The sequence below is a fragment of the Quercus lobata genome, chromosome 1 (genome assembly GCF_001633185.2).
Source record: "Quercus lobata isolate SW786 chromosome 1, ValleyOak3.0 Primary Assembly, whole genome shotgun sequence".
Classification (NCBI taxonomy): Eukaryota; Viridiplantae; Streptophyta; class Magnoliopsida; order Fagales; family Fagaceae; genus Quercus; species Quercus lobata.
In genome coordinates this window covers 7,757,200-7,782,552 of record NC_044904.1, presented here as the reverse complement: position 1 = coordinate 7,782,552, position 25,353 = coordinate 7,757,200, and the positions used below count along the sequence as shown (strand labels likewise).

The window sequence follows — 25,353 nt, the reverse complement described above, 5'->3', positions numbered from 1 at the left end:
CGGGGGTGTTGTTAATTACTTTAAAAAATTCTATGAACATATACATTAGATACACTTTGACCTGTAGGGAATTAACCCGAATTCCCAACCTGTGAGAAACAAAAAATAGAAAAAACAATCACACGCATAAGATAATATTTACGTGATTCGGCAATTTGCCTACGTCCACGGAATTGTAGGGATTTCATTATTATCAAGGAAAAGTACAAAGTACGGCTACAATTTTTCTCTCTCACAAAACACGGCAACAACACCCACAATAAAACCCTAATCACCAAAGTCGGTTTCTATATACAAAACGGGCCAAAAAACCACGCAACATTATTTGGATTGGATCAGGTCATCAAACTGGATCAAACAAAACTAGACTCCATAAAGCCCAACATAACCTATGTATGACATTAGAATAATATGAGAAAAAAAATCAGTCATTTACATAAATGTATGATGATAACTTTTTTTAAAATCAAGGGTCCATTAGCTTAATTTTATATATATATAGATATCTTTTCTATTGAAAATATAGGAGGAACCCCCTCTGCCAATGAGTATAATAATTGTGGAGTCAAAAGATATATCTATTTATACGCTGTTGAAAAAATCTCCATTTTTTTTTTTTTTTTTGTTAAGAGGGAAAAATGTTTCACCTTTCACCAAACTCTCCATCCTTCATATTTGATTTCAGATTTTTTTTTTTTTTTTTATACAAGAATTTGAATGCTTGGAAGTGGGAAAAAAAAGAAAGTAAGAAGAAAGAATAGGTTTAGTGAACATTTTATTTATGTTTAAACTTAAAGCAATGGCTTATTTTTCCAAGAAGATATAAGAATTGTCACCCCACCCACACCAATATCATGATATCAATAGTACTATATCAAAAGCAAGTACACATTATTTATTCATCAAGGTTATCTATTTCAAAAGGAATTTGGACCATTATTATTATTATTATTATTATTTTCTTGTTGTTCGGGTCATCATCGTAAGATGGAACAGAATTTTCTTTGGTCCATCGATTGGTCTATGTTGGCGTAGTTTGTAAACATAAAATACTAGATCATCACATTGGACGACAGAGAATGTGGAAGCCTTAATGGTTGGTGAGCTCTAATTACAAGTTATTAATGGCAGATCAATTATTCTTCAGGGTCAGTGAAAGTGAAGTTAAGGCTCTTTTACTCTACCCATAGAGATGAGTAAAAAAAAAAAAAAAATTCATGCTTCAATCCACAATGGGTCCCTCACCAACTGCAACCCCATCTCTCTCTCTCTTATGCAAGGAAAAACCTAAGGTATTTTTGTCAAGAAGCTGCAGGAATCGAACAATGATTATCCGTAATAACATATGAAAGAAATGTGGGCTTAACTTGATGCTTTCACATGGCCTTCATCAGAGATACCTTAATAATTAAAGAAAAGGTTTTCAGGCTTTTTCCCTACGTGTTGAATTGGCTTTTCAACACTAGAGACATAGATTCTTTCTTCAGCATTGTACCACTTGTGAGATTTCAACAACTACCACACTGTCACTCTCTTGCTCTTCTCACCTGTTTCTTCACTTGTTATGCTTATAATATTGTATTCCAAATTCTTTGAAATGGGCATTTGCACATTCAAAGGTTTTTGGTTGGGGCTCTCTTGTAGCCATATTTGACCTTGTCATGGTCCAGGAAGGCTTGATTAGAGTTCAACAATTCAGCTATGGAGGGGCTTTGAATTGCTAAAGCCTTCATCCAGCCTGGTACTCTCTCTCTAGCTTCATTCACCAATTCTACTCAACAATCTTATAGTTACAATTTCTTGTATATTATTACTGTTTCTTAGTTTCCACACCAATTATACTACGATGAGTCTTTTCACATGGTTTAGTTCAGATTGTTGTGTTCTCCATATATATGTTCTCTTGCGTCTCCATTGGTTGCTGATTCTCACTTTTATTGACTCCGCATAATCCAGTGGCACTAACTTTTAAGCCTTCTACACTCAACTGTAACAGATTGATCATTTTGGCAAAAACTTACAATTTAAGATTATAAACTTCCTAAGCAACCCACCAACCCACCCACCTCTCTCTTTTGGTCTCCATGTCCTCCCCTAGGGAAAACCGATTACAACATAAGAATAAAAACTCCAAAACTCCACTAATAATTTCTTCACGACACTCAGAAGAAAAAAGAAAAATTGGTAAATGGGAAGAAGAATTTAAATTCTGGATGTCTTTATTGGAAATACTAGAAAATGTAAATTTAACCATTCATCTTTAATAAAACTATTTGCTCACGTTCAAGCTCCACTAATTAATTCTTGGGCTTTTCTCGTTTCTTGTTTCCATCTCCCGATACACACATCTAATACAGTTGATGTTGTGTTATTATGCTCTCTTCCTATAACTTTACAATCTTTACAACACTATTTATCAATATTTCACGTAAAGATGAAATCTGTTTGACTAACATTTGACCTATATTTAAAGATTAGCTAGTGCAAATCCTTCTTGATTAAGGTGATTGTCAATTTCAAATAATGAGCAATTCTTCTATACATACTAATGAATTATATAAAGCCAATAGCACTAGCTCAATTGACAGGTCCTCCACTCATAATAATGAAATGGAAGGTAAGAATGTGGGTTCAAGAATCACAATGTACACGTATAACTTATCAATAATAATAACAATAAAATTAATGACACACATATATATAATTTATAATAATAATAATAAAAAAAAAAAAAAAAACCTACATAATGGTGTGAGATGTTCTCCATGCAACTAATACATGAAAAGTGGGGCACGTGTTACAAGAGAATTGATAGTAGAGCTTTCACATCACTTTAAAGATTTTGAAAGAGTTATTTAGAAGAGAACCACTTTGCATTACTAAAAGTGTCTAAAGCTACCTTGGGAGTGAGTACTCCTTTTGAGGTGAGTTTGGGGCTTACACTTAGAAGACCTTCATCTAACCTTCTCCTTCTCCTTCTCCTTCTCCTTAGCATTTTCCATCACAAATAAAGATAATTCTCTTTCCCCGTTTTCACTATTAGTTTAAGTTACATATTCAAGTGTTAATCTATATCCAATTATTCATGATTCTGCCTATTTACATATTTTACAGTATCATAAATTAATTTATTTGATTTATGCAATGTGCACTTACAGTATGGACAACAGGACAGAAGAGAAGAGGAGAGAGAACTAACTTTCTATTATATATTACAGCCTAAGAAGACGGATTATGGAGTCAAAAAAATCTGTTCAGAAACTTTCTAGTACAATTCATTCCCTACTAGGACTAAAGGCACGTTTTACTTCCACCTGGGTCAAGTCAGTTTGTGACATAATAAGAAACCTACCACCTGAAGGACCATCCATTGAGTTGAAATCTGCAAACTTAAAGACAAGTCATTCTTCTGGAAACAAAGATTTGGACAGTGCAATTTCAAAGATTAATGGTAACTCCTTTCTTTTAATGTACTCAGATGTATCCCTATGTGCAACAGTGCACGCCTGCAGATGCATGTGAAAATTTTACCTTCTCTCAAATTACACTTCATAGTAATATGCCTATAAATTTTCTTCTGTCATTAACAGATGAACTTGCTGCCTTAACGTCCAACATAAATCAACTGAATACTCAGAGAAGGCAAGTACTCGATGAGTTTCTAGACTTGAAAGGTTAGTCATCTTCAACTAAAACTATTGTCTATTTTCTAGACTGAAGGTATATAAATGTTTTTGTACTTCTAAATGGTCGAGGAAGGGATTGGTGGATTGCCATCTTCCAAATCATAAACTCCAAGGGTCATCTCAGAGAAGAAGGGTCCAAGGACCAAAGTAGAGTTTAGTATTATCAATTCAATGAATAATAGGTTGCACTCAACCTGAAAAATCTTTGTAGCTTCTTTGCTGGAGACACCAATATATAGCATTAATATGCTCACCAAATTTTCCACTGCAGGGAACATTCGTGTATTTTGCCGTATAAGACCCATATCAGAGGGGGAGAATTTTGGCCATTTTAGGCCTGTTGTAGCTTCGGATTCAAGTAATGTTCTTCTAAGGCTTACAGATAATAAGAGTAAAAGTTACAGGTTTGACAAGGTTTTCCATCCAGGTTCATCACAAGGTGCTTGAAGAATATCAAATTTTTTTGTCATTTCATTTCTTAGCAAGGTTCAAAATAAACAATAATTTTTTTTGATATGCAAAAATATACAATCAATATCTTATGTGCAAATAGCAGATACAATATAGTCATTTGTTTTGAGACCAAAAATTGGATTGACAATTTTCAGATGAAGTATTTTCCGAAGTTGAACCAGTCATTAAATCGGCACTGGATGGCTACAATGCATGCATTTTTGCATATGGGCAGACAGGCACAGGAAAGACTTTCACAATGGTAAGGAACATATTATGCCATGGGCTTATTTACACATTCTCAGGAGTCATTACAAGTTAACTCATAACCTAACCAAGCAAGCATGCCACAATTCAGGCTTAAATGGCACCAAAATACTGCAGACTTGGTGCCCTAAGACTTTGTGTCATGCACTGATCTGGCTTATATATATATATATATATATATAAAACTCAAATAAATTATCACTTTTATGGCATATAAAGACAAAAGCTTTGGTGTTTCTATCATAACACATGAGCAACCTTACAAATGAGTTAGCATTACACACTCTGTAGCTTAAAATCAATCAAGGGTATCTCTGAATTCACTTACTCTGACAATACCTGTTGCTGATAAAAAATCACAGGAAGGCAATCCAGATTCTCCAGGGATGGTGCCCCGTGCTATTGAAGCACTCTTTAAGCAAGTGGAGGATAGCAACCATGCATTTCTCTTCACATTCAGTATGCTTGAGATTTACATGGGAAATATCAAAGACTTGCTCGTCCCTCAGCCACGAAAAGCAATGGATCCTATGCCACCATGGTGAGATGCCATTATATAATGCTGGACTACAGTCTAGAACTCTATATGGCCTAGCTACAGGCAGTCATTCCTCATGAACTCCATTTAAATGCTCACTTTAATATGTTTTAGCTAGTATATAAATGCAATTTAAGATAGAGAAGACTGGAGCTTATTATTTTCTCATATTTAACTAATATGCAGCCACTTCTATAAATCTGAACAAGATAATATGGTATAAGTTTTTTGTTAAATTACCTAGCTACAATCACCATACATGACACACCCAAAAATAGGAAAACTAAAAATAGAAGGAAAACTTGATAGGGGTAATTTTTTTTTTCATCAAATTTGATGAGTAATTTCACCACTATGCACCAGCTTGACTGGGTAGTTGTTCTCTCTTGACTTCATTACATTATTAAGGTATTAAGATGGATTGGCCACTGACATAGTTGATTCAATTTCATCAATTTGACTTCATTTTTTTAATTCTATATTGAGGTTAGGAATTGGGATTCTCTCAACCACATTATATACTAAACCTAGAGTGTTAAAAGTCTATAACCTTGCCAGTCATGTATGTGTAATGCCTAAATTCTAGACTGCAATTCTTTTACACCTTTAAAAGTAAAGAACGGTTCTGATTGACAAGGTTTACTTTGTGTCTAAAGAGAATGAGTATAGAGGCTTACATTTCAGATGTAATTAGATGCAATAATTGTTTACATTTAGGATTATGGTTTATCTTTCAGATACTGTCCATCTGCAGCTCCTTGACCATTGGCTCTATGTATGCACTAAATGTAATGGATGTAAACTCTTCTCAACTAAGCACTCTTCACAAAGTAGTTTTATTGTTTGCTTATTTGTATTGCTTGCATACACAATACTGTTTTTTATGGGCACCACTTGTCTTCAATTAACAAAAAGATCAAAGGTAACATTGACCAACTTTAAGTTTCCATTTTTAATTGGAAAGCAAAATCTCATTTTCCATAATCACTAGAAGAGACAACGGGCACATATTTTCAGTAAATAAAGAACTATGGTTCTCAAAGACTTGAGCCAAATGGGCCACTAATTGTTGCGTTTGAATTCAATGAGAAGTTACTCCAAAATAATACTCCTGTCTTTTAGGTTCTGCTTGTTAGGTGTGTTAAGACAGTGCTTACTGGCATAATTTCATATGTTCTATACAGTCTTTCAATCCAAACAGATCCCAAGGGAGGAATTGAAATAGACAACCTTGTGGCCATCCAAGTGAGTGACTTTAAACAAGCATTGAGGCTGTATAGACTAGGATGTCAGTCCAGATCAACTGCTTCAACAAATTCTAACATGAATTCCAGTAGATCACACAGGTAAGCCTTTCCTCAATAAAATCATAAAGAACTGTCTTCAACATTTTGATTAAATAAAGGCCCAAAATAGAACCCAGTGCAGCAAAAGCTGGGAGCAAATCTTGAAACCCATGAATCTGCTTTGAGTTTAAGTAGTAATTTTAGTAACTGATTAGTGAACGATAATAGTGTGCTATTCTGAGTTTTCCTTTCTGTTACTGCTTTAATAGCTTGATTCGCATATCAATCACATGTTTTGATGCTCCTGAGAGGCGAAGGGAAACAAATAAAGTTTGGTTTGTTGACCTTGGCGGAAGTGAGCGCATACTAAAGACGAAGGCATGGGGGAGAAGACTTGAAGAAGGAAAAGCTATTAATTTATCACTTTCTGCTCTTGGAGATGTCATCAGTGCCCTTCAAAGGAAAAGGTTTCACATACCTTATAGGTAACAGCGACACTCTCACTTCGCTGTAACTAGAGCCGTATTATTCTTAAGGGTAACCGAGAAACAAGATTTTTGTAGATCATCAGATAACCATCAAATCTAACTCAATTAATGTGGGATTTTAGACAAATCATGAAAGAGGATTTTTTTTAAAAAAAATCCCACTTGTTTTACATTGACACATGCTTGGTCAATACAATTAATTGACTAATCCAGTAGATTTTATAAATATATATATATAAACAGTCAACAAGGGTTAATTACATTTAGTGGGGCTTCTACTGCATTATGGACCAAACCATAAATGATGACGTTTTTACTTGTGACAGGAATAGCAAGCTGACACAAGTTCTCAAAGATTCACTTGGTAATTATTTTCCACACAGAACTCTGTACAATATGTCATATGTGTAGCTGGTATCTAGTCATTATATCATATCATATACCTGGTATGAGATGGGTGTTGGTCAATTCTTACCATTCATGTAGCAAACTTAACATGTATCTCTTCTTTCATAGTCATATATATCTATGGGAATAATTCCATGTAAATGTCTGCTAGGGAAGGCATGAATATTTTACAGGAATGTTCCACTCTTACAAGTGCTTCTGGCATGTATATGTATTGTTCTTCTTCACCAGCCAAATCTAAGTATCTTGCCTTGATTCAACAACTTAACCTCAGGAAAGGATTCAAAAACACTTATGCTCGTCCATGTTAGTCCCAAAGAAGAAGATCTGTGTGAGACAATATGTTCTTTAAATTTTGCAACAAGGGCAAGAAGCATTCATCTGGGGAGTGAGGGTTCAACTGTAAGTAAATCTAACATTGTGTTTCATATATTGCTATTAGTAACACTTATTGCCTTGGTATTGAAGTTGGCAAAGTACAGATTAAATTGTTAGAGGAGAACCTAAATTAAATTATATGCACCTAGGCAAAGTTAGTCAATGTATTTGATCCTTTAACATAATGATTATACGTGATGAGTTTGTGTTATATGCAAGGATTAACTTATCAAAAAAAGAAGTTATATGCATGGATTAACATGTCAGAGCCTCTATGACGGAATAAGATACTTGATAGGTGTGGATAAAATTTATCAAATCTAGAGCAACCAACGTTATCAATTAAACATGTAACAAGGAAAATAAAAATAGACATCATACAATATTCAAATCTGTCTTCAATGAGAGTGTCAAGGGACAAAAGAAAAAGAGGTATATAAACTGGTCAATATAATTGTCTAGGCAAATTACAGAATAGAAAAATATACAATATATTGGATGTATCCTGTTAACATACTAATAGATAGTTAAGTATACATTAACAATTTGGTGCATCAAAGTACATCCAATTCGGCATCGAATTATCACAGATCAATACCAAAACTCTTAACAATAGACATTTCCAATAATTAACAAGTTGGGTGAATTACCTGGTTTGCTGGCTTGCCATTTCCAAGCTTCATCTCAATTCCCAACTGATGCATAATGCTGCTTTGTCTTATTCTGCATTTTGATCTTTTTCAATTTGAAATGGCCACTGAGGTGAAGTTTCTGAAATCAGGAAGAGAGGCAGCACAAGGAAGTTGCAATGACAAATCTTCATCAAAAAATAAAAATGATTGAAGACGAGCGTCGAGATATTAAGAGAAACATTGAGAAGTTAAATGAGAAATTAGAGACACTAACAAGGGCAGAACCGACTTTCTGTCAACAACCAGATGCTCCTGATTTATCTATTGGATTGGCCCAACCTAATCTGGAAGTTTTAAGCAACAAGACTAGAGATATCCCCAAAGGTCCCATGTCACAGTTACCAAGATTTATGAGGCCAACTATTAGCAGCAAAATAAAATCTGGGACAGAACACCCAATTTCAGAAGAGAAACCTGCATTTCGTGCAAGAAGGAGAAGGCCATTGTATCATCGTGCTGAGTCTGTGACTTTCCCTGTAAAGGGTAATTCAGAATACAGCTCAGACTGCAGTATATCAAGAAGCTGTGTGTTGGCTTTGAACATGAAAAGTAGTGTAGATATTGAAACGGAATACAGCCAAGAAACATATGAATGTGATATTAAAGAGGTAGTATTCCCGGAACAGGAAATATCACCAAGGAATTCCGTTAATCAAAGTGCTCACCTCAGTCACAGTGAGGGATATGGAAATATATTGAAAAATAAAAATAGCTCCACAAAATTTCTGAAGGTTGACAATTGGCTTCACTCACATAAGAATGAAACTTCTAGCAGTAGTTATTCTCATAGGAGCAAACAGGTTCTAGCAATTCCTAACCCAAAGAAAAACAATAGGCCTACTGAGCAGAAGAAAGAAGAGAAGGTAAGAGATGAGAAAGTGCATAATAGCAGCTTTGAAAAAAAAGAGATCTTTTACCATGAGAAGCTGGAGAAACAAGCTGATGTTGAGCGATTTAGAGGATCTTTACTGGAAGAGGGGATTGATAAACCTCAAACACTCATGGAGGATTGTCTCAGTAAAGAGTTAAGGTCTGGTTCCAGTTCACCATTGCACACAATTGGTGGTGACTTAATGATACAAACACAAGATTTGGTACATGGCCCATCAATAGAGGACAATTCCTCTGTTAAGCATGGCAGTTCTTCTCCACCCAATAAGTGCAGCTATAGTATCAATTTGGATCAAGATGACAATGGTGTCAATTTAATGACTATGATTCAGACGGTAACAGGTGAAACAAGATGCCCAGACAATTTCTTGCCAAACAGCTTCGGTTGCTCCCACCTGTTGCCATCTGATTTAGATTACAGTATTGTTGACCCAAAAGAAGATTCTGACATCTCATTCTCCTCATTTGAACTAGAACAACACTGTAAACAAATGACTACTGAAATAGGTGATGAAGATAATGAAAAAGAAGACACGGACACCTCATCTCAAAGCTTGATGAAAGGGAAAAGCCCTGTTCTACAAAAATTGAGATCGCAAAGAGCTCTATTTAGGGTCCATCCAAATCCAAAGAAACCAAACATCTTATTTGTTAAATCACAAGAATATGCACAGAACACAGGTAAAAGATATAAAATCTTAATTAAAATGTGGCTCTTATTTGCTGATCCAATTCATTTTTTAATCAAGCAACACACACTACACACCAGCTTTTGAACAAAATTCAAAATCCCAGCAAACAACTAACATCTTGTGGTTCTTTCACATATTGAAAATTTTACATGTTTTCTTACTCTATTGTGCTCAGGAATATGTCACCTCCTTAAACAGAAAATTCAGATTATATATGCCAGTGCACTTTTAGGATTGGGATTTCAGAAGTTGGGATTTGAGGAAGACTTCTTCTATGGTTTAATGCTTTGAAGTGAGTAGTGACTCCAATGGAAATTTTAATGCTTTTGAAGCAACTCCAGCGGTGAGAGGAAGAAGTTAAGTAGTAATTATTTTCTGATTTGATCCTGGTGGTGGTCATTGTGAAACCCTTAATAGACCAGTGACGTGATCCTTCTATTGTGTATGCTAAGCATCATTCATGCACATGTGCATGAGTATGCAGTGTATCAAGATGTTTGTGTGTATCATATCTAAATTTTTCTTTAGCTCTGTGCCAAGCTCTTTAGCTGAATCTCTCCAACTGAGAAACAAGAGAATGCCAAATTTTTGAATGTGCCTCAGAAAAAGTTGTGTTGACCATATAAATGTGTATCTAGGGAATTATTTTTCTTGTACATCTATTTGTGTGCATAGCTAATTTACCATTTAAAAATCGTGCCTTCTTTTATATAGAATACTTAGGTTATTAGCCGACCAATTATGTTATATTACATGGTTGATTTGATACAATTGTTTTTTTTTTTTTTTTTTGAATGTTTGGATAAGTCTGCAAACAAAATTATTTTGACAAGACCATACATTATTTACAGAATCTCACAGAAAGCATTAAATCTTATTGAAAGAGATCTCAAAGAGGCATCAACCTTTTAGTTCATACAATATCTTCTTGAAAAAAAAAAAAGACAGATATACAAATAAAGCAAACCATCCCCTGACCGAAAGCTTTGTAAAATTTACGATGACCAGAGCTATCCAAGACTACCTCACCCCACAAGTTTGCCAAACCAAGGCTGAGGTATACTAGCAATGCAAGTAAAACTACTTCCCTTTTTACCAAGGAATTTATTCAAAATTACCATCCAAATCAATTCACCCAACAATTTTAAAATCAGTGACCAATAAATTAAATAAATGCATTCCTGTTACACCACTTGTCTCTCCAAATATTAACAATGTTAATATTATGAATGGAACACACGAGTTCTTTTGATTGGCTCTGTCTACTTGTTTTAACAGGTTCTCACTTGGACAAGGATCATCAGGTGCTTTAGGGAAGTAAATAATGCGAATGGTGCTGAGCCTTTTCCTCCTCAGTCAATATACTGATTCATGAAGGGTTGGGAGCAGGGATGGGAAGGGAATGAAACAAGTTTTTGTAAAGCTAAGCTATTCAGCTTCTCAAAAGACATAAATTTTGCATAAAGATACCTACTTTGGTTATGAGATGGCTGGCAAAAAACATGCTGATGCAGCAAAGCTCCCCTCACGACCAAGATGCCACGTAAGTTTGGTAGAACGTCAGATAATATGAAATTGGCTCCTGATTGCATAAAAAGACCAGAAAAACATTGATGTTGCTTTATTGATCTTGTCTATAAACATATTAAGTTCAGATCTTCTCAAAGTCAGTTGAAATTGGTTTGGTTTTCAATTCATGAAGCAGTTGCGGCACATCAGGTGGTTATGACTTACAACACATTATATTCCCAGTGGTACTCAACTCAACAGCCAGTTCAAAACCATTTCTTGTGAATAGTACTAATCCTGATCATTCATCAAATTCAAGTAGCCCACCACCTCCCTTTTGCACATGCCCAACCATCTTCAAATGTCCATTTATGTTAACCAGAATTTCATATATCCCATTGAACTGTGGATGTGATTTCTCTCCAGCAATGAATTCATGAACTCTGTTACTCACTTCAATGAAACTCCCGCCTGGCATCTTCTTTACACCTGTTTCTCTCATCACCTTCCTCACCATCCCAGAGTCATTCCACCTACCTAGACTAGCATATATATTAGATAAAAGTGCATACTTTCCACTGTTATGGGGCTCCAACTGTAGTAGATGCAGCAATGCGTGCTCTCCTAACTCAGCATCACAGTGAACATTGGAGGCAGCAAGAAGAGACCCCCATATAGCTGCATTTGGTTCAAATGGCATCCGCTTAACTAGTTCTAGGGCCTCTTGGAGATAGCCAGATCGACCAAGTAAATCGACCATGCAGCCATAGTGTTCGATTCTTGGTTCAATCCCGTACTTTGATTCCATGTTATTGAAATACCAGCGCCCCATTTCAACCAATCCAACATGGGTACAAGCAGAAAGGATGGCGATGAAAGTGACTTCATTTGGCTTAACTCTAGCCCTCTCCATGCGAAAAAACATATCAAGAGCTTCTCTTCCAAGCCCATGTAAAGCCAGTCCAGCAATAATCGTCGTCCAAGTTATGATACTTTTATGCTTCATAGTTTCAAAGACTTGTAGAGCTTTGGTTATGTTGCCTGACTTTGCGTACATGTCAATGAGTGCATTTCTGAGAGGAATAATATTCTTGTTTAACCCAAGTTTTTCAACATAGTTATGAATCCACTCCCCTAGCTCAAAAGCACCCAAATCAGCACAAGCAGAGAGTACAGCCAACATTGCAATTTCGTCAGGCTCCACATTCTCATCAATTTGCATTCTGCGGAACACATTTATGGCATCATCCGGACGATTATTCTGAGCATACCCTGCAATGAGTGCAGTCCAAGAAATCACATTCCTTTGAGGCATTTTCTCAAACAAGTCCCGCGCGTTCTCTAGATCACCAATCTTAACATAACCAGCAACCATCGCATTCCACATGACCACTACATCTCCTCTAATAAAGCTCACCCCATCATCAAACAACTTACGAGCATCACAAACACATCCCCCACAAGATGAATACATCTGAATCAATGCTGTAACCACATTAACTTCCGAGGCCAACCCAGTAGCAATAGCTTGAGAGTGAACAGCTCTCCCGCATTGAAGCTCGGATAATCGAACAACGGCTTTGAGTACAAAAGGGAAAGAGTAAGTGTCGGGCCGCAACCCGGACAGTTGGATTCTGTTATATACAATGATGGCTTGTTTGGAAAAGCGAGGAGACCGAGATCTAGAGAGAGCCTTGATGGTGGTGTTATAGATATAAAGCGTGTCATTATCATCTGATGTTAACTGAGGTTGTTTGGTTTTGTGGGTGAAGAGTGAATAAGCGTATTCGATAAAGCCGAGAGAGGAAGTGGTGTCAATGAATTGGCTGAGGAGGAGGTTGTGTTGGTCGAGACCTCTCACTACTATGTAGGCATGAGTTTGGTGTATGTGGTTTATGTTGGAGCAATGTTTTAGCAAAAAAACCAGCTCGTTTGGAGGCCATCTTCTCATAGGAGATTGGAGTTTCTCTTCTTCTTTCTTTGGTAGATGAAATTTGTGAAAGAAAAAGAGAAATTTGGTAGCCAAAAAGGCGCGAGAGAGACATAGAGCCAAACGACTAGTAGTTTTAACGGCATCCACTGAGTTAAAAATTTAGCATCACAAAAAGTTAATTTTATCTATTTTATCGTCTCACCTTACAAAACATCTAGCAGCAGTGTATCTATTTTAACTTTCAACATACTAAAATGAAGAGCGTGATATTGAGAAGGGATTTATTACTTGCTCCATGATACCAACTGCTGCATGCAATTTTGGTGTTAGTATATGAGTGTATTCCCTTATCTCATTCCCTTCCCCTATATGTGTGTGTTTCTCAACAAAAAAAAAAAAAACATACAATAAAATAATATAAACAACATAATAAAATAATACATCTACTACAATAAAATAATATATACACCACAACATTCCCTTCCATCATATAATCTAGCTGGGTTCACATTCCACACAAAGACAAACTAGACCCTTCCTTAAAAGATTCTATAGAATATGCCATCTACCATTTAAAATCCTAACCGTCCATTATTCAATTAACCTCTCCACATTTTCAGTCCTTCTCTTTAATTAGTTAATTAAGCTGCATTCCCTTCCATCAACACCTCAGTGATCTTTTAATGTGGGTTTTGTGCCAGCAAAGAGTTTTGAAAGGTGATCAAGAAGAAATAGAGAATTATGGTTCATATGGAGATTAAGAAGAAATGTTTGATGGTAGTGAAGGACAACAGCTCATGTGAGAGTTTTTTTTTTTTTTTTTTTTTTTGAGAATCAGAGAGAGGTGAGAGTTGAGAATGGAGAGTGAGTGAAACGGAGGAAGAAAGAAAGAGAAAAAAGGGAAAGAAGGAAATATTATTTAAATGAGAGGTGGGAATAAAAAACATTATTTGATTTTAGCTTTCAACTACAGTGCATAGCCATATATAGCTGTGCAATGTAACAATGTAGGTAAAAAATTTACCTATACCACCACTATTGCAACACTTTTTTTGTATATAGTGATACTAAAAATAGCTTTTCAGCTTTTTAGCACCACTATTACTAGTGCTCTATGCTAATTTTTTCCCCTTCTTATACAAGGGTGGGTGTAGTTAATAGAGTAAACGCCATATGTTGAAATTCTATCTTATTTATTAAAAAAGGCAATCAATGATAATCCTTAAAATAGAATTGGTTTGGTGACTATTAATCCAAATGTAGCAAAACAAGGAGAAAAAAAAATACTCCTAATTTGGATTACTAAACGTGTCTTTCATTATTGACTTATCTTGAAATTGTTTAAATATAATTATACATGTATCAACTATTGAGATGATTTGCCAAGAGCCTTATAGTTTACTTGTAGTTTAGTGATATTACTTTCCCTCCTTCACAAGGAGAATTAGGATTCAAATAAGTTGTTCTCATGATTATAATTAGGGGTGTTCATGCCCCAATTCGACTAGCAAGATTGACTAGCATTGCACTACTTGAACTACTCAATGGGGCTACTGACAGTGAATGGGGTGGCAATCGAAGGTGAGTGTGGCTTTCCAATGTTGCGCAACGAAATTGTTGACCATGAATCCGTGATTCCAACAATACTGACAAATTGATGATATATATAATACTCATGATCCAGTGATCCGTTCCTTTCCATTTCATGCATATCAATTTTTTTGACTTTCCTAGATGACCAAATCTATTCCTCTCCATCTTTTCTCAATGAGTCGTTGTCGACTACCAGGTGTAATGGTCATGTTACAACTTTCAATCCATATTTGCAGATCGTGTTACAACTCATGTAGATTGAAGTTCTCTTAGGTCAATTTGAGCAAATTATGTTGCTATTTGATCATAACATTGTATATTTCAACGTGGTCATGTTACAACTTTCAATCCATATTTGCAGATCGTGTTACAACTCATGTAGATTGAAGTTCTCCTAGTCAATTTGAGCAAATTATGTTGCTATTTGATCATAGCATTGTATATTTCAACGTGGTTTTAGTTAGATAATCAAAAAAGATTTTTAGACTCATATGCCTTTTTTTGTGTTATGTGATTATGGATTTCAATCTTTTCGATATGTGGCTATGGGTTACTGGGTTTCGATTAGCTTTGTGTTTGTAGATTTCGATTTGGTTTTATAGACGTATGTTGGAATTCAACTGTCCGATCAATAGAAGAGGTCGTTACCAAAGCTTACATTCTAATCCCTATGATGTAGTTGAGGTTCTATTTTTTTAGAAAACTAATCACCACAGTTTGGGTTAAAAATCCCCCAAAACTCGACCATACCAACCAATATTCACCCCTAATTATATATATATATATATATATATATATATATATATAGAGGGTAGTGTTTATTATACCTTCCCTATTACACACATTCATACGCATATATTTGAAAGACATGAAAACAGATGTCCCAAAGGGACAAAGACACGAAATCATGACTTGCATTCTAAGTGTGTAATAAAATGTGTATACTGTATACTAGTATTTTCTCGTATAAAAAAAACAGGTTGAAAAAGACCTTTTGGGTGAGTAGGGGGAGGGGGGACAGATAAAAAACAAAAGAAAAAGGGTAGCAGCAGCGAGTTCAAGGATGATTCTCCTCAAGGGAAGGCGCGTCCATTCCAACAGTCAATGAGAGCTGAAAGACGACATTTGGGAAAACGGAAGGGAAAGAAAGAATGAACAATTGGGTGTCAAGTCAAAAAAGTCATTTTAAAAAGGCATGGTAACTTCCGTCAGGGATCAAAAAGTTAGGATGAGAATCTAGTATAATACTATAAAAAATTAACTCTGCTTTCAGAAACAGAAAAAAAAAAAAAAAAAAAAAAAAAAAAAAAGAAAAACTCTGTTTTAAAGCAAAATGAATACCAAAATAATAACGAAGAGTAGCAATTAATGAGGGTAAAAAAAAAAACACAAATTCACTCCTTCTTATCATAATATTTTCACAATAAATACTAAGTAGCATATTGTTAACAGATGTTATGAATTGCTAAACAAGTAATTTTAGTGACAAATTTAAATTAGAATCAATAATAATTTAATTCTAAAAATTTGTTGTGAAAATAGTATGCAGTTAGCATTTCGATATATTTGCTTTTGTTGCTTATAAATAAAACAAAGAAATAATTAGAAATTGAAAATAGCGTAAAAATGAAAACGAGACCAAGTCAATTCCCACCATCTCCCCATTAATCCTCATCCTCCTCTAAAGTCTAACTCTGCTACAAACCCCTAAATTATACCAAAAACCACAAAACCAAAAAAAAAAAAAAAAACAAATCACAATTTTACACATTAGTGCCCTCAGTACAATTCACCAATTATTGCTCAGATCTACTGCTCATACCTCATATCGCTCAAAACCCAATTTAGTATTTTTATTTTTTAGGAATGGAGGGGAATTCAGGCGGTGGTGGTGGTGGTGGAGGTAGCGGTGGAGCAGGAGCTGGAGGCGGAGGCGGAGGTGGAGGAGGTGGAGGAGGAATAGGAAACGACGTGGAGTTGCTTTGTAAAACGCTGCAAGTTGAACACAAGTTGTTCTACTTCGATCTCAAGGAAAACCCTCGAGGCCGTTATCTCAAGATCTCCGAGAAGACCTCCGCCACTAGGTCCACCATCATCGTCCCTTTCTCCGGCATTTCCTGGTTCCTTGATCTCTTCAATTACTACGTCAATTCCGAAGATCAAGACGTCTTCAGCAAGGAATTGCAGCTCGATACCAAGGCAAATTACAATTTTTTTTTTTTTTTTTTTCATACATTTTCATTATTATTCTCAATTGAAAACTTTTCTTTTGACTTTTTCAGGTGTTTTACTTCGACATTGGCCAAAATCGGAGAGGTCGTTTCTTGAAGGTATACCTCAATTGAAATTCAGTCTTCATTATTCATAGATTGCCACTCAAAAACCATCACATCTGCATTTTTGCTTTTGAACTGTAAGACTTTCGTTAACCGTGTGCGTTTTCTTTTTGTAAAGGTCGTATTCAGTGCACAAAGCTCTCATTTCTGTCATTTTGTTATGCGATCATATGATATCTCGTGTAAGAGATCTTATCAACCATTTTGACCTTACTACTGTATCAGAAATAAAACAGAATTAAGAAGTCCCTAATTAGTAGCGTGTTACTCTCTTAACAATTTAAGATTTAAGGTTTAAGGTTTTTGAGTTAGATTTTGTACTGCCAAAACACGCATACAATTAGGCGGACATATTTGTACTTATTTAGAGTTCTTTTATTTTCTATATCTTATGCCTATATGCTGATCACTTGCACATGTTAAAAGTTTAATGAAAATCTTATGGATATGCTCACATTTATCAAGAATTTTAACTAAATAGTGTGTCAATGGATGCAATTTTTTTAAGTGAGAGGCGTGTGATTTACAATTGCGTTCTATGCTTGCATCCTTTTATTAGACCTTTTTATTGCCTATATGAGTTTTGAGTTTTCAGAAACTGCTTGAAAAGTCAGAAGCTTGCCTAATGTGGGTTACCTAAGTACTTTAATTTCTAGGGAGGACAAATTAGCAGTTTTGCTTGCTTTTAATGCCACTGGTTAATGATTAGCCTAATACGCATGTTTTTAGTAAGCCTTATAATAAATTCATATGTCTAACTACAACATGAGTATTCATGCTCACCCTTGATGCGTATCTAATTACTCCTGGTCTATGAGCCTTTTTTTGTCTTATATTGCTTTGAAGGTTTATGCAGCTCACATCCAGTGTTAGGTTAGATGAATGTGTTACACTAATATGCTGAAAACAACTAAAATCAGTTATAACTTCATCCCTGGACATAGCTTATATGTGGTAAAAGGGTTGGTTGGCGTGGGGGCTGGGGGAATTGGATCATGAACTCTGACCTTGAGCTACTGTTGAATGATGATGTTGAAAATGCACGATATTGTAACTGGACATAACACGTCTCCTGACTACCATATATATTTGTTTAGTGGATTTGCATTAGTCTTACACTTTGTGTTAGAATTTAACTAGATTTATTCCTGTATTTTCATTTCATCTCTACACACATGTATGTATTCATCAGTGTCAGGTGCAGAGCCAGTGCTTTAGAAGAAAAAGGGGGGGATTGTATGAGATTTAAGATTAGGTAGCCTTATGAGGAACAAGTTAATTTTCACTAAAAATTGTTCCTGGATGTAAAGCAACTTTAAACAATTCCAAATGGCTCAAGCTACAATATAGATCCGCTATCTTTGGTCCTACTTGTGCTATGGAAGATAATTCACTAATTCAAATATAAATCCTGGAATAAAATTTTCGCCAATGTATTTGAGGGGTTTGCGTTTCACTAAGCACCCCAGTTTGAGAGACCGTTTTATATAATCCAAATTATATGATGGGGGTTAACACTATGCAGATAGAGTAGCACTTTAACATGCTTTCTGCCTGCCTAGGTTGGGCGCAGGGCCTAGGGAGCCCATCAGGTACATTGCTAACTTATCTCTAAGAAGGGATGACTCAAATAAATTCCTTGCATCATACAAGCTCCTCCTTGAGTCATTTTGGGAATGTTTAAGGATCTTGGCTTGGTGGCTAAAGTTAAGTGTTGTGCTTGGCCTTGGGAGGTGCAATCATCCACAACCTTTCCAAGGAAGTTGGGCTTACATGTCCTCCCTATTACTTGTCACTCTCTCACATGCTCCTCTAGGACATTTGACTCTCTCTTTCTCTCTCTTTTTATGGACTGAGCCATGCTTCAAATGATTCCAGTTGGCTGGATGATGATGGCATGGGGGATCTCATTGGCTAAGATGACACCTTCTACTGCTATAATTACCCCTGTGCTAGAATTTTTGTTTCTCATTCATTGATTCACTCACTAGAGAAAGAGAGAGCTTTTTAAAAAAAAATTATTATTAATAATAACCCCCCCCCCCCCCCCCCCAAAAAAAAAGTCACCCAAGTATGCAGGATGTATATAACTGGTGACCAATACATTCAAACACACAAATTACAAAGATCCATCAAATTGCAAACCGAACATGTAAAATGACCTCCTACAATAAACATCCATGAAAACAAAGTTTTAAAGATATAAGGTCCGTTAAAGTCCTCTCAAAATTCTCAAATCTCTAACTATTTCTCTCTTGCCAAATGCACCAAATCAAACAATGAGGAATAGCCATCCAAATAATGCCATTGCGATGACACCCAAACTTCCCTTTCCAACAAGCTAGTAGATCAACCACTGTGTTTGGCATCACCCAATGAACTCCAAACAAAGCAAACACAATAGTCCCCAGCTCAGTAGCAGTAGGACAATGAAGTAACATATGGTCTACTGATTCCCTGTTATTTTTACACATATAACACCAATCCAATATCCAAACATTTCTTTTTCGTAAATTATCAATTGTTGAAATTTTCCCCAAAGATACAGTCCCAAAAAAAAAAAAAATCTCTATAAGGAACTTTTGGCTTCCATATACTTTTCCAAGGGAATGAGTGATTACTAGCAGTATTGAAAACCTGGTAATAGCTACTAACCTCAAAACCCCTACTCTTAGCTGGCTGCCAACACATGTTATCCTCCCCACCTCCCATCACAGACACACCATAAATAATATCCATAAAATTGGACAAAGACTCCAACTCTCAATCCTGTACAGCTCTCAAAAACTTCAGATCCCAACAAAGAACCCCATTGGAGAACTTCATAAGATCTGCCACACAAGCCTCCTTATCCTAGCTGATCCTGAATATCTTGGAAACACACGTTTTTAGAGGGCTCTCCCTGCACCACAAATCCTCCCAAAACTTCACTCTAAACCCATCCCCAATCTTGTACTGAAAAGGTAGGCCAGCCATGTCTTATAGTCCTCCACAAACTCACACCATAAGGACCTGTAACTGAATTAGAGAGAGAGAGAGCTTAATCCTTGGATCCTACCCTCTTAGTGGATGGTTTCAAAACAATTTAAAGTAGCATACCAGGGAACTGAAAATACTTCCGGTTAGTGTGAGTCTCTCCTTAGAATGGCCTCACTTTCCTCAAGGTACAACTCTGGTCTTTGATGCAGGACAAAAGGATGGAAAATAGAAATAAGGGAGAAAAAAAAAAAAAAAATGAAGAAGAAGAAGACAACCTCTAGGCTTCACCACCTAAGGGTGCTTTGAATAACCACCAAGCTTAGAGAAAAATCTATAATCAGAAATACTTAATTCAAATTGCACTTCTCAAAATATTTCCTAGAGCCTTTTTTTACCCCTTTAATAGGGCTTTCAGAGATACATCAAAAGGAAAGCCTAAATTAAGCAAAATATATCCCACAAAATCATCCTATGAAATCCTCAACAATATTAAGGAATAAATTTAAAATTCAAAAATGAATTTGGAAAAGATTCTAAAATAATTTTGGTTGTTCTCCTTGCTCTCTCAATGCACTTTCTCTTTCAAATCCGAAAACCCGGAACAATCTTCTCTAAAATAGTTTTCTCTACACCAGACCAAAAAGTTTGTTTGTAGTAACATAACAATGAACCTGCAAGAATCTTACTACCAAATCACTATCCTCTTTGTGAAGCACCTTTGATTATTTGAATTTATCTTTCCCACCTGCCGAGTAGCTTTCGGCAACTTTCTGGCCTAGCCGACACTGATACCAAATTGTTGACTATAATGGCAGTTTCTTTTGCCTTATAAATGTTACGTCTAAATCTATTACCTTTTACTTACACCTGTTAACTGAGATACTAATTGTTCTAATCTTGCTTTGCATGAAGTCTAGCAATCATGAACAAGAGAAGGAATTTTTAGCTAGACTCTCATTTTTGTTTCCCTTACACTAATGGCTCTAATTGATCATTTTGGGCAGGTATCTGAAGCCTCAGTAAGTAGAAATCGCAGTACAATCATTGTTCCTGCAGGAAGCACCCGGGATGAAGGGTGGGCAGCATTTAGAAACATTTTGGCAGAAATCAATGAAGCATCAAGGCTTTTCATACTGCCGAATCAGGTATTCTTGTTTTTTCATTAACAAACTCCTCTCCTTCCGGTTTTCACAGTGAAATTATTGCCAACTATAAAGGGGTCTCACATTTATTCTTCCCTCTCTCCACGTTAACGTTGCATGCAGCCAAGTTCTGAATCTTCAGAACGTCTTGTTGGGCTTTCTGATGATGTAGGTGCTGGCTTCATTTCTGGCCACAGTAGTCAACCTGCCCCAAGTTCTGACTTGAACGTGGACAGATCAGTCGAATTGCCGGCACAAGATGAAATAGGTAACATGGGGGTTTCAAAAGTAATTAGAGCTGACCAGAAGAGATTCTTCTTTGATCTTGGGAGCAATAACAGAGGCCATTTCTTAAGGATATCTGAGGTATGCCCATGGAAAACTTATCTTTGAGATGCTACAGAGGATTTATTTGTGTAATTTCTTATTGAAAATTGATGATGTAAAATACATATGCATATTAATCCTATGAAAATTGCAGGTTGCCGGTTCCGATCGGTCCTCCATCATTCTCCCATTGTCAGGGTTGAAGCAGTTCCACGAAATAGTGGGCCACTTTGTGGAGATTACCAAAGACCGAATTGAAGGAATGACAGGCGCAAATGTTCGGACGGTGGATCCTCCTCAAAGATGAAGATGAATGCTAGTCTTGGGTTTGGTGATAAAACAAATAAATTTATTTTGTCAAGGTTGTTTTAGAGCCACAGATAGGTGTTTGATTAGATGTGCAATTATGCTCTCAGTTGTGCTCTGTTATTTTCTTCTCTTCCTTTGTTCTCTCATTCAAGTTTGAAAATAATCAAATTTCTGTTTGATCAACAGAAGTTTCGAAGATGCTTTGCCAAGCGTAGTTTCGAACAGGAAATAACAGAAAAAGAAAAAGAAAAAAAAAATTGTAATTGTCAGCTTGATAGTGTGGCACCACGTTACATTATATTAATAATGCTCATTCAAGATGTGATTTCTTTCGTTACTGTGCAAGATATTTGTCATGGTTACCATTAGATTCCAAGCTTGTAGTGCAGGTTATTGGTTACACTTGTTTTAACTTTTAACCATTGTTAGCAGTAGATTGCAAGGATGTCAACAGTGGCCTAAGCAATCGTACATTTATTACACACTGGGGAACCCTAGCAAAAGCTTAAAAAAAAAAAAAATGCATTGGCAAATCTCTCTCGGATTGTTGGGCCTTCTCTGATCAACAGTAAAATTTAATCAAAATTGCCACATCTTTGAGCTAGTGACACTGTACTTCAGTAGTAACTTTGGACTTCTACTCCTAGTTTCCTTGTAATCTTTATTCTCATTAATTTTCTATGCTGCATGCCGCAAAGAATTTCCTAAATTTTCAATTAACTTTTGTGTTTATCCTGCACCAAGAAATGAAAAATACTTTAAAGTAATTAGGATTGAACCAATTTTAAAGCATAGTACAAACTATGCTTAACACTGTTATGTAATGTTGGGAGCTTTTGACCATTTTTTTTTAAAAAAATTTAGAAAAATGATAGTTTGGTGTCGAGTCAAAATTATTTGGTGTGATGGCTGTTTTGACATTGGGTTTTCAAGATAAGGGTTTCTGATTTTGAAATGGTATCATAAACTATTTTTTATATTTTTGAGTTGGCAAAATTGACTTTATTATTATTTTTTTGCCCACACTCCTGACTCCACACTATGTTACCTCTTTATTCTGTTGAGTTGGCTTATTCGACTTGGACTATTTTTTTCTATGACCATGTCAAAACTAGTAGGTAAATCGTGTATTGATTCTTTATCAGTTTTAATGCCAATTCATTGCAGATCACCTTTTTTTTTTCCTGGTCAAAGATCAGTTCTTTCACTTCTTTGTCTCAATGTTTTCACATTGATAATTTTTTTTTGCAGATGAAGAGATGTTGAAGGAGCTTCTTTGTTGTGAAAAATCGGACTGCACATGATTTATGAAAAGAAATGAGAGAAATCAACATATTGGATTCACGTAATTAGGTAGCGTGCCCATGTCCACAAAAGCGAGCGGCTAATAATTCATTATAGGAAAAAAATAGAGTTACGATATCGTTTATATATAATAATCCAACCTGGTACAAATTTTTAAAATACCCTTATACCCACAAGGCACCCAACTTAGAGGTCCAATAACAAGTATGAACTCCAAGATTCTTACTTACGAAACAAATCTTCAAATTGTTGATTTATTGTCAGAGTCGGCTAAGAACTAATAGTTTACTATTTAATGGATTTTTTTTTTTTTAATTTTAATTTTTGTTTTGATACTCCACAACCACAAGAAAGTTATCATGTATTTATCAAACGTGCTCCTATCTAAAACATTGTTGATCATATGACAACACAGTTTGGGCGCATGTGCGGGTCTATATGGGTTGGGGCCTATCTGTCCAATATTGCATAAAAGTCAAGGGGGAAGGGGAGGAAAATGATGACGCACGTGTTTTCTTCTTGGGCCACTATTTCCTTATCTCTCCAAATTGGGAAGAAAATGGAGGGGAGAGGGTTTTAGATGGAAATTTACCTATTCACCCCTCTCTTCTTCCACTTAGTTTTTTTTATTCTAAACATTAGGGTTTTTTTTTTTTTTGTTTTTTTTTTTGTGTGTGTGCTTATAAACTATTAATTTTTTTTCCTATATAGAGATATGAGAGTAAATTTATACCAACTATATTTCTTATCATCTCATTTTATTTTTCAACCAAATAAAAGAGTTTTTATTCTTTCATTTTTCCACCCTGCTCCTAACTAAAAAAATATAAGAAAAAACTAAAATTTTCTATCTTCGCCTTTTTCCGCCCAACCAATCAAAGCCTTGATGATTGGCCTTGATGATTGGTCAAATGTTTAAAATTGAAACTTAAAGGCCAACACATCATTGTACATTGACAAGATTCCTTTTAAGAAAGAGATAAGACAGAGTTGACAAGTCGATTTGATATTCAAAGTCATTTTCTTGTCAAAGCGGTTAACAAATGACACATGATAATAAGGAATAATGCATGCAAGTTTCAATCTTCCCGCTGGAAGTTTAGGTAGGATTTTTTGTTGTTGTTATAGTAGTAGTAGTAGTAGTAGTTGTTGTTGTTATTGTAGTGAGGGAGAAGGAATGCCTTTTATAAGATTAAAGGAAGAGAATAGTGGGGAGCTCTTTTGAATTGGTCTATAGTCCGGTTCCCATCTCGACTGGTCGAGTTTTGGCTAGAGATGGCCTAGGCCCAGCCTTTCTTGATGTACTTTTGAGTTGTTTGATAAATAAAATATTTATTTAGGAAAAAATAGATTTCAGTTAGCTTAGTTGGTATTATCTTGAATTTGGTTTAAATTCAGTTTATATTAAAAATTAATTGGTGTTTTAATTTGATGATAAAAATAATCATTATAAATTGAATGTTATAGGTTTAAATTCTATTATAACAATTAAAAAAGAAAAAAAGAAGGAGAGAGAGAGAGCTTTAAATTTAGGTCAATTGATCTTTCAAGTTTCATTTTTTCTCATTTTTGTGCTGAAATAAAATATATAATTTAATTAATAATAGTAAAAAAAAAAAAAAAAAAAAAGGTCGATAACCACCTTGACCAATACTGCTGTGAAATGTGAATCGTTATTGCCACAGCTGATTCCCAAGCCATCATATATTGTAGAACCACAAATCATTTCAACCGAGCCCTACATCAAATTTCGAAACCTTTTTCTCTCTATAATAAGAACACCAAATACTTCAATCCTTACATACCCAACACATCTATTAAATCCTCACACCAGAAAGAATGCACCAAATAAAAAACAAGCACAAGTGAGGTGAGGTCTCAAATCTGAAATCAACCAAAATTTATTTAATTTTTTTGGAGAGAGGAAATCAACCAAATAACCAAACAAAAACTTATCGAAGGAAATGGATGGAATGATCAAATTGACAACAAATGTAGACTTTAAGGACGAAAAGGCCAAATATTATCCAAATTTAAATGACGTAATTTATATTTTTACCATTTTTTTTCCTAATAATTGTTGAGATAAATTAAAATGTGTGTAATATCATTTTTCATTATCAATCAGGAATTTTTTATAT

At 35.4% G+C, this 25,353-nt stretch overlaps 3 protein-coding genes across 10 annotated transcripts; 2 read left to right on the top strand and 1 right to left on the bottom strand.

The window, feature by feature from the left end:
- The first annotated feature begins 1,374 nt into the window (after positions 1-1,374).
- Positions 1,375-10,373, top strand: LOC115976870 (kinesin-like protein KIN-14T). 3 transcript variants are annotated; one of them, XM_031098385.1, is made up of 12 exons: positions 1,375-1,741; positions 3,219-3,451; positions 3,591-3,674; positions 3,958-4,125; positions 4,295-4,401; positions 4,769-4,947; positions 6,129-6,290; positions 6,500-6,715; positions 7,045-7,082; positions 7,401-7,528; positions 8,286-9,768; positions 9,955-10,373. In XM_031098385.1, the coding sequence occupies exons 2-12, from the start codon at positions 3,235-3,237 to the stop codon at positions 10,068-10,070; spliced, it is 2,898 nt and encodes a 965-aa protein (XP_030954245.1). In that variant the 5' UTR covers positions 1,375-1,741; positions 3,219-3,234; the 3' UTR covers positions 10,071-10,373. The 3 variants fall into 3 exon arrangements, with proteins under 3 accessions (XP_030954245.1, XP_030954254.1, XP_030954262.1); XM_031098394.1 differs by having other exon boundaries at positions 3,159-3,451; positions 9,955-10,234; XM_031098402.1 differs by lacking the exon at positions 1,375-1,741 and adding an exon at positions 2,870-2,924 and having other exon boundaries at positions 9,955-10,234.
- Positions 4,854-13,317, bottom strand: LOC115976888 (pentatricopeptide repeat-containing protein At5g56310). 6 transcript variants are annotated; one of them, XM_031098435.1, is made up of 3 exons: positions 11,254-13,317; positions 8,155-8,321; positions 4,854-4,934 (listed from the first exon to the last, which is right to left on the bottom strand). In XM_031098435.1, the coding sequence occupies exon 1, from the start codon at positions 13,237-13,239 to the stop codon at positions 11,590-11,592; it is 1,650 nt and encodes a 549-aa protein (XP_030954295.1). In that variant the 5' UTR covers positions 13,240-13,317; the 3' UTR covers positions 4,854-4,934; positions 8,155-8,321; positions 11,254-11,589. The 6 variants fall into 6 exon arrangements, 5 of the variants coding, with proteins under 5 accessions (XP_030954295.1, XP_030954269.1, XP_030954278.1 ...); XM_031098409.1 differs by having other exon boundaries at positions 8,155-8,275; XR_004088458.1 differs by lacking the exons at positions 4,854-4,934; positions 11,254-13,317 and adding exons at positions 7,095-7,507; positions 8,411-8,517 and having other exon boundaries at positions 8,155-8,275.
- A 3,120-nt stretch (positions 13,318-16,437) lies between these two features.
- On the top strand, positions 16,438-22,245 carry LOC115976865 (transcription factor Pur-alpha 1). Its single transcript, XM_031098381.1, has 5 exons — positions 16,438-17,013; positions 17,097-17,144; positions 21,134-21,274; positions 21,395-21,637; positions 21,753-22,245. Exons 1-5 carry the CDS (start codon positions 16,681-16,683, stop codon positions 21,903-21,905), a joined length of 918 nt encoding a protein of 305 aa, XP_030954241.1. The 5' UTR covers positions 16,438-16,680; the 3' UTR covers positions 21,906-22,245.
- Positions 22,246-25,353: the final 3,108 nt, after the last annotated feature.

Bases quoted from the DNA above. Each gene is read 5' to 3' on its own strand.
- LOC115976870 (XM_031098385.1), top strand. From the start codon at position 3,235: ATGGAGTCAAAAAAATCTGTTCAGAAACTTTCTAGTACAATTCATTCC. The intron at 4,126-4,294 runs GTGCTTGAAGAA...GACAATTTTCAG, and splicing joins CCATCCAGGTTCATCACAAG to ATGAAGTATTTTCCGAAGTT. The intron at 7,083-7,400 runs GTAATTATTTTC...ACTTAACCTCAG, and splicing joins AGTTCTCAAAGATTCACTTG to GAAAGGATTCAAAAACACTT.
- LOC115976888 (XM_031098435.1), bottom strand. From the start codon at position 13,239: ATGAGAAGATGGCCTCCAAACGAGCTGGTTTTTTTGCTAAAACATTGC.
- LOC115976865 (XM_031098381.1), top strand. From the start codon at position 16,681: ATGGAGGGGAATTCAGGCGGTGGTGGTGGTGGTGGAGGTAGCGGTGGA. The intron at 17,014-17,096 runs GCAAATTACAAT...TGACTTTTTCAG, and splicing joins AATTGCAGCTCGATACCAAG to GTGTTTTACTTCGACATTGG. The intron at 21,638-21,752 runs GTATGCCCATGG...TGAAAATTGCAG, and splicing joins ATTTCTTAAGGATATCTGAG to GTTGCCGGTTCCGATCGGTC.